Source organism: Coregonus lavaretus, assembly GCF_964263955.1.
Source record: "Coregonus lavaretus genome assembly, chromosome: 35".
Taxonomy (NCBI): Eukaryota; Metazoa; Chordata; class Actinopteri; order Salmoniformes; family Salmonidae; genus Coregonus; species Coregonus lavaretus.
In genome coordinates this window covers 5708464-5723104 of record NC_140022.1, presented here as the reverse complement: position 1 = coordinate 5723104, position 14641 = coordinate 5708464, and the positions used below count along the sequence as shown (strand labels likewise).

The 14641-nt window shown below is 42.1% G+C and overlaps 1 protein-coding gene across 2 annotated transcripts; it reads left to right on the top strand.

Moving 5' to 3' along the window:
* The first annotated feature begins 2121 nt into the window (after nt 1-2121).
* On the top strand, nt 2122-6019 carry LOC311109757 (uncharacterized protein). 2 transcript variants are annotated; one of them, XM_084152734.1, is made up of 5 exons: nt 2122-2448; nt 3034-3141; nt 3230-3516; nt 3844-4070; nt 5369-6019. In XM_084152734.1, exons 1-5 carry the CDS (start codon nt 2382-2384, stop codon nt 5469-5471), a joined length of 792 nt encoding a protein of 263 aa, XP_084008860.1. In that variant the 5' UTR covers nt 2122-2381; the 3' UTR covers nt 5472-6019. The 2 variants fall into 2 exon arrangements, with proteins under 2 accessions (XP_084008860.1, XP_084008861.1); XM_084152735.1 differs by having other exon boundaries at nt 2156-2448; nt 3034-3129.
* The last annotated feature ends 8622 nt before the right edge of the window (nt 6020-14641 follow it).

The window sequence follows — 14641 nt, the reverse complement described above, 5'->3', positions numbered from 1 at the left end:
TCAGTGATGATCTCTGAAATGTAATGATCAGCCTATTATTTGGTTATCAATAAATATTGTTTTTATACCTACATATACATGTATATGTACACTTACATACTCATTTTATTTTATATATAAGAAACCCAGCTTGCTCTTGCCAGAAATATGGGACATAAAAAAAAACACCCAATCTGGTGGGAATATGAATAATGCAAGCTAATAATTGTGTTTTTGACATAAAAAAATTTAATTGGTATTTCTCACACTATTCCATCACAGTATTTGACCCCTGTGTACATGCAGGCCTACCTGTATTTCAGAGGCTCTCATCATGGTTCAATTCAAAATTACATCCTCCAATTGCAATGCACACACATGTTTCGACGATGACCATTCATGTTGATGGGTCAATCAGGTGATCAGAAAACCTGCGAGATGCAGATTATCTGTAAAGTTTTCTCAGCAGTAGCCTCCAACCTGTTATATGAGTTTTTTTTAAATATATTGTAAAGTGGTTGTCACACTGGCTATCATAAGGTGAATGCACCAATTTGTAAGTCGCTCTGGATAAGAGCGTCTGCTAAATGACGAAAATGTAAATGTAAATGTACTCTAAATTCATGCCCGGGTGAGACAGATGGGTATCCAGATAAGTTTTGCTTGGGTCCCGGCTCATGTGGGGGTGGAAGGGAATGAGGAAGTAGACGTGATAGCTAAACAGGCCCTTAGGAGAGAGGAGGTGGATGTGGAGGTGCCGACGAGCAAGGAAGAGGCTTAAGGGAATAATATGGACAGTGGTGGTGCAGAGATGGCAGGAGCAGTGGAACAGAGACACTAAGGGCAGGCATCTATTCCAAGTACAGAGGAAAGTCGGGAGGGGAGGACGGTAGGAAGAGACAGAAGAGAGGAGGCCATCTTTACAAGGCTAAGGGTGGGACACAGCAGGTTGAATAATACATTAAATGTGATAGGAAAGCATCCAACAGGAAGTGGTTCTGACTATAGGTAGTACAGCTAAGACCAGACTTTTTTGTGGCAGGTTAGGAGAATTTACGCAGCAGGTTAGGAGAATTTACGCAGCAGGTTAGGAGACTTAGGTTAAGGTTAGGAAAAGGGTTAGGTTTAGCTAAAATGCTCTGCTAACCTGCTACAAAAAGTAACTTCCAGTCAGAGCTGTACTCCCTCTAGTCACAACCACAGGAAGGTGTGATTGCTGCCAGGAAACAGAGACAGTTGAGCATGCACTGATACAGTGTGGGCAGTATGAGGGGGAAATAGAGAGGCTGAGATCCAGTATGAGGGAGAAGGGGGTACAGGAATTGAGTTTAAAGATCATACTGAGTAGAACATCATTAGATACAGTCTCAAATATGTTGTTATCTTTTAAAAGAGAACGGGGCTGGCTGGTAGGATTTAGTTCCTGCCTCTCTGGCCCACACGCCCTTACAAAAAAATATGCAGTAACTGCAGTCGACTGTGGTATTTTGGAAGCAGTAATACTGCACTCTAACTGCATTTACACTGCAAAAATACTGCGGGGGGAAATGTTTTTGTTATTTTGGAAGCAGTATTTACACTGCACTAACAGCAGTTATACTGCACTCTGACTGCAATCTTTTTTCGTAAGTGGCCAGTACAGTAGGTGGCGTTAATGCTCCATAACGTTGGATGCCAACCTCCGATAAACCCCACAGAAGAATATTTTTTAATTTGTAGCAATGATTATTATTATAATGCATTTGTTGTCATTTGTTTGCTACTTGGCATCTGCATGTTATTAAAAGAAAGTACATCAATGGTCACCCACAGCTTCTGCTTGCTAGCTAACACAACAGAACTGGTGAAATGTTTGCAAGTGCTATGTCTTTTTGCTATAAAGTAGCTAGCTAATTATCCCCACAGCACAGCCAAAAATTGCAGGTGTGTCTGACTTCAACCACTTCACAAATGGTTATATAAGTCATATTTCACAATAGTACATGTGCCGGCCTACCGTATTTAAGCGGCTATTTTGTTTGTATTTCAACACAGCGCAATTCAAGATCCCGTTCTCCAATAAAAAGGCACGCGCCTGTTTCGACAATGACCAATCAGGTTGATGGATAATGAAACCACGCCCGCGCGGTAAGTTCTTGCGGCAGTATTTTATCATACATTCGCGGGAGAAGAGCTTTGCAAAGTTTTGTCAGCAACGTGCATATCCCCCAATGTCAAGGACTATTTCATTTTATGGCATTTATTTGAGTTACTTGGCAGGCAGTAGCTGCGTGTTATTAGTACAACCTTTACAGTTTGTTGGCTGTGCACTACTAGACAGCTTCCTAGCTAACTAGACAGCTAACGACATAACTGGCTAACTTTTTGCAGGAGGTCTGTCGTTTTGATCCAACGTATCTAATATGGCAACCATTTGTCACTCAAGACGTGCCCTGGTGGAAATCCCAGCTCCACAGCCGAAAATTGCAGGTACGTCTGACTTCAACAACTTCACAAAGTAGGTGGCTGGCTAGCCAAGCTAAATTTCCCTCCACTGCAGCATCATAACAGCTGTCCTCGGTGAACTAAGCGCGCGCCAAGAACAAATGTGGCTAACTAGCTAGCTAACGGCAACTTTATATTTTGTAACAATTTTTCATCATAGCTGTATAGTCAGCCAGTAAGATCCAATTAAACACTAAGTCTGAACAAACAAATCATGTCATATTGAAAATGGCAATTTAACTTGTGTGGTCAACTAGCTAGTTAGCTAGCCAGCTTTAAGTTAGCAAATGCATTGACACAACATGGTACCTATTGTTAGCCTTTGCTAACAACTATTTACCTAATTATAACTAGCTGATATTGGACATTTAGCTAAGCAACAAATGGAGATTGTTGACTGTGGGTGAGCTGTTTGTCATTTTGTTTGTAGTTATTAATTCAGCAAGAACCAATACATTGCATCTGCTTTGCTATCTAACGTTAGTACAACTAGAATATTATAACTGGGTTATCTATGATCCTTTAGTAGTCACAAATGCACTCTAAAGTTATGCCAAATGTTTTTTGCAGCTCGTATGCGAAGGTCCTACCTGGAGGTTCTAAGTTCACGCATGGCTCCATTGTCAAACACATCTAGAGGCAGAAACATTACCAGCAACTCAAAACGTGGGAATTCATGTTAGTAAGCAAATTAAATGGATCATGTCACTCAGTTTCTAGTCTTATATTAGTTGGCTTGTGACTAATACAGTGGTGTGTTTTGCAGTGGACCCAGCCATATACAGAACATGGAGTAGTCGGAGTGAGAGAATGGAAGACAACCAGACACCCCTGTCCAACCAGCAGCTTGTGCAGCTCATAAGATCTCTCATCCTAGTAGAACAGGGGCAGAGGCAGGAGCCCAGAGCCCTCATTACAGACCTGAAGCCGTTACAGGATGACTTGCACCTGAAGAAGACCAATGTCTACAGATCTATACCGTACTCACGCCTGGGGTCCAACAGAGACGCACACTGTTACAGAAAGGCATATCCACACCTTGTGGTGTTTAAAGTGAGTATCAACATTTTAGTTATATGCTCTTTAAGTTGTCCTTATGTGAATGTAACTTGGGTAATTGACCTGAAATTGAATCTCCTTGCATAATTGACCTGAAATTGAATCTCCTTGCAATAAATAATAAGTATTTTAAGACTTGCGCTCTAACTTTATTTGAGCTGATTGTGTGACTTAAGTGCTTCTAAGATGGTTGAATAGCTAGAAATTCTTGGAAAATCTCCTTGCATTGTGCTCGACTTTTGATAAACTGGGTTGTGATTGGTATGAAGCTGGGTCACCTGCTGTGTGTCTGAATGAACCTTGGCATTTTCCTCCTCACAGGTTTCCTGCCAGGAGTGGGGCCAGCTGCTGCTGCAGAACCAAGAGTGGGAGTCTGCTCTGGAGCACGCCCTAGTGGCGTGGAGGTACACCAGCGAGCTGCCACAGTGGGACACCAGCAGCCACAACTTGGTGAGAGAACAGTGTTACAGCATGCTGGCAGCACACTGTATCACAGCTCTACAGCACTACTGCCCAGAGCCTAGCAAAGCCAGAGAGCTGCACAGGAGGTAAGTCCTCCTTTCTTTGGAAGCTTTTCACAGGTCATAGGTGTTCTGATTGAATTGTTAACACTGTATTGAGTTTAAACTGTGTTTCCTTTGACCGGTAATTGCCGGCTTTTGGAACGGTAAAAATGCATAAAACCAGATAAAAACATTCTGCTGAAAATAAATATGCTCTATAAATCACTTTGGCTATGCATGGAGGTTGGTTCTGGTTGTCTTTCAATCGCATCATCTCTCTACTCTGTCAACTCTGCCTGTCAGTCTTGAGCTCTTGCTATAGCAAACTTGCAACACTGTATTACCTGATACCAGCTCAAAGTTTCCCGCGCCAGTGAGTCTGTGACAGACGAGGCTCAGGGCTCTACACTGAGACCATTTTACTTGCATATGCGCCTAAATATTTCTGCTGTGCGACCTGGAATTCTAATTTAGGGCACCAGTGCGTGACTAGCTGTATTGCCTCAAATATTCTTCATTGTACTCCTACATTTCTTTACTTAACACTTATTAACCATCACTTATTCACTTTAATAAAATATTTAAGTTGTGTATATGGCTTTTGTTTTATTTGATGACTTTATTTTTTCATTCCAAGTCATCTCATCTCTATAGAGCTGCTGTCTGACAAAATCACAATTTTAGTAGTTCTTCAAATTTTGACTGCTGAATACCAACTTTCTCACTTAGGTCATATATTTTTAGGTCGAGATGCCTCCCGAAGCAACTGCTCTCTCCCACATTCTTCTCTCCATGTCTGCCCCACACTAACCTAAAGTAGCAGGCGTAAAAGAAACAGACTGGAAAAGTAGGCATGAAAGGGATTATGGTCATTAGTTAATTGCCATGTTTTGTGCTAAACTATGTAGAACATTGGCCTGTTGGAAACTACAACTCCCTCCTACGTCGCACAGTTTTGGCCTGATCTGATTTATCGCCAAAGAAACTGCGCATTGAGCTCACAGGAAAAAAAACGAACGACATGGAATTCTAATAATTAGTTGTTTAAAACCCACTGGTGGCAGTGGGCACTTCTAAAAAAGCATAACCCTACACGTGGTGGCATTTAAATGGGTTTTCTATTTGATACGGCCGGTAAATCTCGCATTTGTCTGTCAAATTAAAATATGTTCGGACATTTGACCGGCACAACCTTTTCCTAATGGAAACATTGTATACGCTAGATGTGTTTTAATCCCAGTTCTTGTGGGAGGAGAACGTCAGGCCTTTTCTAACTATGAAAAGATAAATCAATGGGAATACTGCTCCTTTCAACTAATCTTTTCTATAACTCTTTCCTTCAGGTTTAAAATGGCACAGCTGCACAGTCAGTTGATCTCTCCTTGTATTCAGGAGCTAGAGAGGAGCCTCGGAGAAGCACAGGTTTGTTCCATGAACACACACTGAAATGGCCAAACCACTGAAATGGCCAACACTAAGATCGGCTGACAACAATCAGCACTGCTTCCAAGTCTACGGGGTTACACTATTGAGCAGCGTATATCAGTGGTTGCCATTCAACGAACTATGTGTGGTATCCTTGCCTACAGTATTCCCCCTTGCCTACAGTATTCCCCCAGAGTAAATACAAGAGAAAGCTTTGAATTTTGGTAAGCTGTTTTTTAAATATGAATTTAAGCTTTTTGTATTTAAGTTTTGTAAAATGTGTTTGCGGAACTATTGAATGTTATCATAAGGAAATTATGAAATGGCCTTTAAAATGTTAAATGCTGTCATAGCGAAATTATTAACTGGCCTTTTCTCCCGTAGATGTTTTATATGGAGGGATGTTTTTGTTGATGTGTTGAAAAATTCCACGATACTTGAAACTGCTGCCTTTTTTTCAACTTTGCTGAATGCTTCCTGTTTTGTAAATATGTATGTCTGAAATAACTGTTGCACTGTTATTTTCTTCATCCTGGAAACTTGACATTTTTGATAAAATATAATCTAATTTAATTCTTTGTTTTTCAACATTCTGTTAATTTCTGGTTGTTTTGTCTCGCATGACACTGATGACTTTGTATTGAGACATTGGAAACCTGCTTTGTCACTGCATTAATTCACTGATTCTCCCCATGCGTTGTTTTGGGGGGGGTTGTATTTCTGTATTTCTCTCCCCAATTTCAATCTTGTCTCATCGCTGCAACTCCCCAATGGGCTCGGGAGGCGACGGTCGAGCCTCCAAACATGACCCGCATAACCACGCTTCTTAACACCCGCCCGCTTAACCCGGAAGCCAGCCGCACCAATGTGTCGGAGGAAACACTGTTCAACTGACGACAGAGGTCAGCCTGCAGGCACCCGGCCCGCCACATCGCTAGAGCGCGATGAGCCAAGTAAAGCCCCCCCGGCCAAACCCGGACGACGCTGGGCCAATTGTGCTCCGCCCTATGGGACTCTCGATCAAGGCTGATTGTGTTACAGCCCGGGATCAAACCCGGGTCTGTAGTGACGCCTCCAGCGCTGCGATGCAGTGACTTAGACCGCTGCGCCACTCGGGAGGCCCTCTCCCCTTGCGTTTTGTCTCAATCAGAGGACAGAATTTCAGTGCAAGCATGCGAGGAGAATTCCATTTTCTTCTTGTTTAGACTGTCTGTGACTGACTACATCTCATCAACGTTCCCCGTAGCGATACTTCTTCGCAATAGAAGTGGAACAGTGTCATGAATAGAACTGACGTGATTCCTCAGTCTGCACGTCACAGGGACATTTGTTCGATTTAACAATATTTCTATCAGAATGTTCCTCAACATTGTGTCCTGCTGAACACTGCAGTAGTTGGTTGTCCTGTACTCACATCAAATGTTATTTGTCACATGCGCCGAATACAACAGGTGTTGACCTTACGGTGAAATGCGTAAATAATAATAATATGCCATTTAGCAGACGCTTTTATCCAAAGTGACTTACAGTCATGCGTGCATACATTTTTGTGTATGGGTGGTCCCGGGGATTGAACCCACTACCTTGGCGTTACAAGCGCCGTGCTCTACCAGCTGAGCTACAGAGGACCACAAGCCCTTAACCAACAATGCTGTTTTAAGAAAGAATACCTAAAAATATAAAATAATTAAAGCGCATCAGTAAAATAACAGTAGCGAGGCTATATACAGGGGGTACCGGTACCGAGTCAATGTGCGGGGGCACCGGTTAGTCGAGGTAATACAGTGGGGAGAACAAGTATTTGATACACCGCCGATTTTGCAGGTTTTCCTACTTACAAAGCATGTAGAGGTCTGTAATTTTTGTCATAGGTACACTTCAACTGTGAGAGACGGAATCTAAAACAAAAATCCAGAAAATCACATTGTATGATTTTTAAGTAATGAATTTGCATTTTATTGCATGACATAAGTATTTGATCACCTACCAACCAGTAAGAATTCCGACTCTCACAGACCTGTTAGTTTTTTCTTTAAGAAGCCCTCCTGTTCTCCACTCATTAACTGCACCTGTTTGAACTCGTTACCTGTATAAAAGACACCTGTCCACACACTAAATCAAACAGACTCCAACCACTCCACAATGGCCAAGACCAGAGAGCTGTGTAAGGACATCAGGGATAAAATTGTAGACCTGCACAAGGCTGGGATGGGCTACAGGACAATAGGCAAGTAGCTTGGTGAGAAGGCAACAACTGTTGGTGCAATTATTAGAAAATGCAAGAAGTTCAAGATGACGGTCAATCACCCTCGGTCTGAGGAAGGTGAGGGATCAGCCCAGAACTAAACGGCAGGACCTGGTCAATGACCTGAAGAGAGCTGGGACCACAGTCTCAAAGAAAACCATTAGTAACACACTACGCCGTCATGGATTAAAATCCTGCAGCGCATGCAAGGTCCCCCTGCTCAAGCCAGCGCATGTCCAGGCCCGTCTGAAGTTTGCCAATGACCATCTGGATGATCCAGAGGAGGAATGGGAGAAGGTCATGTGGTCTGATGAGACAAAAATATAGCTATTTGGTCTAAACGCCACTCGCCGTGTTTGGAGGAAGAAGAAGGATGAGTACAACCCCCAAGAACACCATCCCAACCGTGAAGCATGGAGGTGGAAACATCATTCTTTGGTGATGCTTTTCTGCAAAGGGGACAGGACGACTTCACCGTATTGAGGGGAGGATGGATGGGACCATGTATCGCGAGATCTTGGCCAACAACCTCCTTCCCTCAGTAAGAGCATTGAAGATGGGTCGTGGCTGGGTCTTCCAGCATGACAACGACCCAAAGCACACAGCCAGGGCAACTAAGGAGTGGCTCCGTAAGAAGCATCTCAAGGTCCTGGAGTGGCCTAGCCAGTCTCCAGACCTGAACCCAATAGAAAATCTTTGGAGGGAGCTGAAAGTCCGTATTGCCCAGCGACAGCCCCGAAACCTGAAGGATCTGGAGAAGGTCTGTATGGAGGAGTGGGCCAAAATCCCTGCTGCAGTGTGTGCAAACCTGGTCAAGACCTACCGGAAACATATGATCTTTGTAGTTGCAAACAATGGTTTCTGTACCAAATATTAACTTCTGCTTTTCTGATGTATCAAATACTTATGTCATGCAATAAAATGCAAATTAATTACTTAAAAATCATACAATGTGATTTTCTGGATTTTTGTTTTAGATTCCGTCTCTCACAGTTGAAGTGTAAAAATTACAGACCTCTACATGCTTTGTAAGTAGGAAAACCTGCAAAATCAGCAGTGTATCAAATACTTGTTCTCCCCACTGAATGTACATGTAGGTAGAGTTATTTAAGTGACTATGCAGTGAAGATATCTGATTTTCCTGTTCCCTGTGCCACCACTGTGTGGAGCCCATGCTACATGATTTATCCCGAGCACCAGCCGCTGTATAAACCCAGCACTCTCACTGGCATTCAGAAATACCCAATGGTTGCCTGCTAATTCGTTTACACTCTTACATGAAAAGCCTCATCACCAGATGTGTGGCAGTACAGACAGTTCTAGCAGTAACATTCATTGCTTTTTGGAAGAGCAATCTGAATGAAAATGACACTATCCAGCAGCAGATAAAGCCTTGTGTTCACACTCAAACACTGTGATTAGCTAAACTCGCAGGACACGGCCGGGTGTTGCCATCTCTGCAGTGTGTTATCAGTGTCCTTGGCAACAGCTCTATTATCAGAACGCTCTCGTTTCATCAGCGTCGTCCATAATAGTGTCTGAAAACGTTCCTAGCTGTCCTAAATCCTTGCTTCCTTGTTTCCTCAAAGCTCTGGGGAGGAGGAGGTCCGAGGAGCCTCCTCACATTTGCTTTGAGAGGAATATTGAGGTAAGGAAGGAGGATGCAAAGATTTGATGGCTAGTGTTTTCAGACACAACCCAAGTACTCTGATGCATTGCTGCTATTTCACTTCCACTATGTATTCCTTGACGATTTCATTCCATTACATCCATCTCACAGCATGTCTCTGTGGTAAAGTCTAGAGGAGTATTTGAACCAAGAAATAAAAGTATGTTTAAAAAAAAAGTCAGAATTTATGTTTTAAGAAGTAGGTAATGACATCGGGGATGAGCATGGAGGGAATGTTCTTTCTGAATTCCCTCTTATAAATCAGTTTGACAGGCAATCACATAGAGATTGCTATTTAACCATAGTTAGCAGCCTTGATCACAATACCCTCCTCCTAACAGAACATTTCAGTTTAACTCTAATTGGCGTTCCCAGTGAGACAGCCATGTGCTGGTTGCTTGTATGGAGCTGGGATGGGAGTTAATGCCGTCAGTGATGGGAGGAGAGAGATCTTTAATGCACACCGCACACTGGTGATACATACAAATGTAAATTTCCTGTCTGGGAGTTTGATTCTAACTGGCCATCTACTGGAAAATGTGATCTTGCTACATCAATTGTTTACTCCTGTCAGAAAGTAAAATGAACAATGAGTAGATTTAAAAAAAGGTGCAGTTTTCATTTCGGTATTCATTATCCTTCTGCCCTTTTCACGTTCAACATTGACCTGCGTTTATGAGCCATGTACACTCCCGTACCAACCTTCCTTTATGAGAACCAGGGCTGACTGTTGCATTCGGATGAATTGTGAGGGCTGTTGTTGCTGTCTGTGTATCCAGCCCTCAGGGCCACCTGGGGAGAGAGAACAGGAGACGATCTGACAGCCGTGTCTCCGACTGGAAAGCAAAACGAAAGCAGAATAACCTTGTAAAGAAAATCTCCAACTTGTAATGAATAACTTCACGCATCTTTAATTCCTTCTATATTCATGAGCACCTGGCTTATTTGACCTGGGGAGCAAACAGAATGAGACTGCATGTTAAACATCAAAACTATTTTGGAATGTTTTGGAGCTTGGGTTTAGAGCTCAGACCATTGCATTCATTTTTTTTTTTTTGTTGCTTTATTGTCTTATGTGGGGGGGGGGGGGGGGGGGGGAAGGTTTCCATAAAAAAAAAAAATTAAGACATTCGATCATTAACTGCCCATGCAGTCCTTTTCAGACACGGATCCCTGTTGAGTAATAACACCCACTCTGAGAGGTAGAGATGGTTTCATTACGGGGACATTCTCAGTCCTCTCACTTTTGTCCATGTGTGGAGGGTGGGCCGGCCAGCTAAATAACACGGCAGGTTTCCCTCGAGGCAGGGTTGCTGACCTGAGCCTTCCCAGGGTATTGTGTCATTAGACAGTCTCATTTCAGCGCTGGCAGCTTAGCAGCAGGAACACTGATGCTGTTTTCATGGCTGACTGGGGACAGCGCTTTTGTCCAGTATGTTTCCTCACTTTACCTCTCTCCAGGAGAGTGGCCCATCGAACAAAACACAGTACGGGCAGCAGTCCACCTCTCTCTCCGTCTCTCTCTCACACACACACACAAGACCTGAGCGACAACGCTCCTTAGAAAGATTTGTGTTGAATGATCTAGAAATCAACACCTGCATGTTAAAGCCCTTTCACTGATGGTTTTTGACTGTGTTATTGACTGTGTTATTAGTTATTCGTTTTGCAATCAGGTGCTGTAAAATATTTATCTTGTAATATAGTGTGATAAGCGTGTAATTAGTTCATGCATCAACTCATAATTTCCCCCCTAGGACTACAATGTCATTACTGATTCAAACACTCCCATGCTAGATTCTGATTCAGAGTTCATGGTCTGTATTGAACAATTTAGGTAGTTAAGCAGTATCCAATACGGTTACATTTTGTTTCCTTCTTACAGTCCTACTTTTCAATCATCAATGTAGTTTCAATGAAATCGCATCATTAAACGGAACACAGTAGAAACGCAATCAGTCAAACACACCTTGTACTCTCAATAAATCAGCAAGTGCCAAGTTTCCATTTGAATTTATATCAGGCACATTACAGTGATAGGCATGAAGGATTTGGTCTAGTGAAAGGTAAATTACCAAGAAGATCTCACTTCAGTATTCAATGTTTGTCCGGGGGGTTAAGTTTAGACATTCATTCCGACTGATTAAGGTTTGGGATAGGGTTAAAACAGAAAAATCAAAAACAGGTGCCCAGCCCTGGGATTGAACCTGCGATCCTCTAAGACTAGATCAGTGGTTCCCAACTCCAGGCCTCGTACCTCCAACTGCACACATTTTAGTTGTAGCCTCCAGACAGCTCATTGATTCAGATTCAGATGTTTTAACAGTCATATGTACAGGGTTGCAGGTGTGATTGCAGGGTACAGTGAAAATCTTAAGCTTGGAGCTCCAACAAGCAGGACCAAGTGAAGTAAAAGAGTGAAAATGGTAATAAAAAACAATAGAAATAGAAATAGCACTATATACATCATAACAACTGTTGCAAATAAATGTCCATTGGGGTGGAGGCAGAGTAAAGACTGTTGAGGGGGTGGGGTGGAATGACCATAGAGGTACCAGCAGCATGATATATATATATATACATACATGAGGGCCTGTTGATTAGTTGATTCCGGTGTGCTTGTCCGGAGCTACAATAGAAATGTGTACTGTTGGGGGTACATGAGGACTGGAGTTGAGAACCGTTGTACTAGATGGTAATAGGTGCTCACGTTGCCCCTAGTGGACGTATTAAACGCATCTCACGACGTCCTGGGGACTTGGACAAACATTGAATACTGAAGTCGATCTGGTGTGACCTGGCTGAAATGACTGTGACCAAACCGGCACAGGGAATTGCTGATCAAGCTGAAAGCAGAATGCTAGCTAGCTGTAGCTGTCCAAAGTAACTACTGTAAAATTACATAGTAGGCTTGTTGAGCCGATGATTAGGGATAATTATCATTCTCTAAGGTGGGAGAACTCTATTTCAGAAGTTACCAGCATAATACCCACAAATACAGGGCTGGAGTTGAACCGCAGTGTCTGAGAATGACTGACGTGGCCCTTTCAATCTATACCATACTTGGTGAGGTAAGGCCAGTAAAACATGTGCAGTAATAACTCCCCACTAAGCATTGTATCTAGTTCTGGGATTTTGGAAATGGTTAAATTACTTACTGAAATTTAGCTGAGCTCCAAATCATATATAGATATACTGTATATATTTGTATTAACTAACCATCATTAAAGAATTTGGTTAGTAAACCAAAAAACACAGAAAATGTTTTTATTTATTAATGAAATAGAGCAAAACTCACTCTAAAATTCCCATGAAGCCATATCACTGGAAATAACTTTGACTGACAGATCAGGTTGTGTAGCGCCAGTGCATGCAGTTTCAACTTGCCCTCTACAGTCAGTATGATACCAGTTTGCCAGGAACATCAAGTGTGAGCACCCCTCCCCCCCCCCACCCAGTCAGACCCAAACTCCACCGTTCCTCCTCATCCAGACAGGAAGTCATTACTGAGGCTCTCACCTTTTCACAGATGGCCATTTAACACATCACTGGCAACTGCAAATTAACCAGGGTCCTGCAGGCACTATCTCCAGCAGCCTTGGATTGCATAAACTGTTATCACACACTCACCTGCACTTAGGAGAAGGAAAGGTGTACTTACTCAGTCTCACCCGACCGCAGTGGCACAGAAATAAACCCTCGTTCTATATTACTGCCCCGGCCAAGGAGGATTGTGATTTAGCCTATACAACATGGCATAGTAGATTTACTTTCTCACTTCTTGAAGCTTTTACGTAGTAACAGACAGCATAGATATAGAACAGCATATATATAGAACAGCATAGATATAGAACAGCATATATATAGAACAGCATATATATATATAGAACAGCATAGATATAGAACAACATAGATATAGAACAGCATAGATATAGAACAACATAGATATAGAACAACATAGATATATAACAGCATAGATATAGAACAGCATAGATATAGAACAGCATATATATAGAACAGCATAGATATAGAACAACATAGATATAGAACAGCATAGATATAGAACAACATAGATATAGAACAACATAGATATATAACAGCATATATCTAGAACAGCATAGATATAGAACAGCATATATATAGAACAGCATAGATATAGAACAACATAGATATATAACAGCATAGATATAGAACAACATAGATATAGAACAGCATAAATATAGAACAACATAGATATAGAACAACATAGATATAGAACAGCATAGATATAGAACAGCATATATCTAGAACAGCATAGATATAGAACAGCATATATGTAGAACAGCATAGATATAGAACAACATAGATATAGAACAGCATAGATATAGAACAACATAGATATAGAACAGCATAGATATAGAACAACATAGATATAGAACAGCATAGATATAGAACAACATAGATATAGAACACTGATATATTGTCTATTGGAGACTGGCTGTAGTAGGCTCCAGTGTCTACAGCCAGGAGTTGGGAACCACTTGGTGGTGGTGTCTGTATTCATTCTCTTTGCTATTCGGTCCAAATGTGTTATTGTCATATTTGCACTGTCAAGTTGCTCCAGTGTCTCGTGGTGCGAATGGGGATTTCAATGGCGATAAAAAAAGACGAAGCCGAGTCTGACAAGTTAGAAATGAGAAAAGTGACTGTGACCAAAGCCCTGGAGACAGACAGACAGAGTGGCTGTGTCTCAGTCATACGATTTTGTTTACTCTCCGTCTACATTGTAACTGCAGCATGGAACTCGTCTCTCCCTTATGTAGCCTACTATCAGAACCGACAAAAGAATCAGGGAAGAATCTGAATTTTCCCTTGAGGGTATTACACCATATCACCATCCAGTGGTGACTGAATGATACAGACAAGTGTGAAGATATAGATTAGTGATTTGGGTGGGTGGAGGAGAGTAGTATATTGATTAGGATTATCGTTCTCTCCCTGTTGGGCAATCATTTGTGCTTCCTGTATTTTTCCATTTAGCTTATAATGTCTTGAGATCTCCTTTGGTGTGTGTGTGTGTGTGGTGTGTGTGTGTGTGTGTGTGTGTGTGGTGTGTGTGTGTGTGTGTGTGTGTGTGTGTGTGTGTGTGTGTGTGTGTGTGTGTGTGTGTGTGTGTGGTGTGTGTGTGGTGTGTGTGTGTGTCTGTGCGTTGAGTGGTGAAGTTGTGCATGACAAATTAGTGTGAGGATGAGGGTTTCTGGCAAAGCCAAGTTTCTAAATCACAAGCAGCTCTCCAAA

Bases quoted from the DNA above. Each gene is read 5' to 3' on its own strand.
- LOC311109757 (XM_084152734.1), top strand. From the start codon at position 2,382: ATGGCAACCATTTGTCACTCAAGACGTGCCCTGGTGGAAATCCCAGCT. The intron at 2,449-3,033 runs GTACGTCTGACT...TGTTTTTTGCAG, and splicing joins TCCACAGCCGAAAATTGCAG to CTCGTATGCGAAGGTCCTAC. The intron at 3,142-3,229 runs GTTAGTAAGCAA...TGTGTTTTGCAG, and splicing joins CTCAAAACGTGGGAATTCAT to TGGACCCAGCCATATACAGA.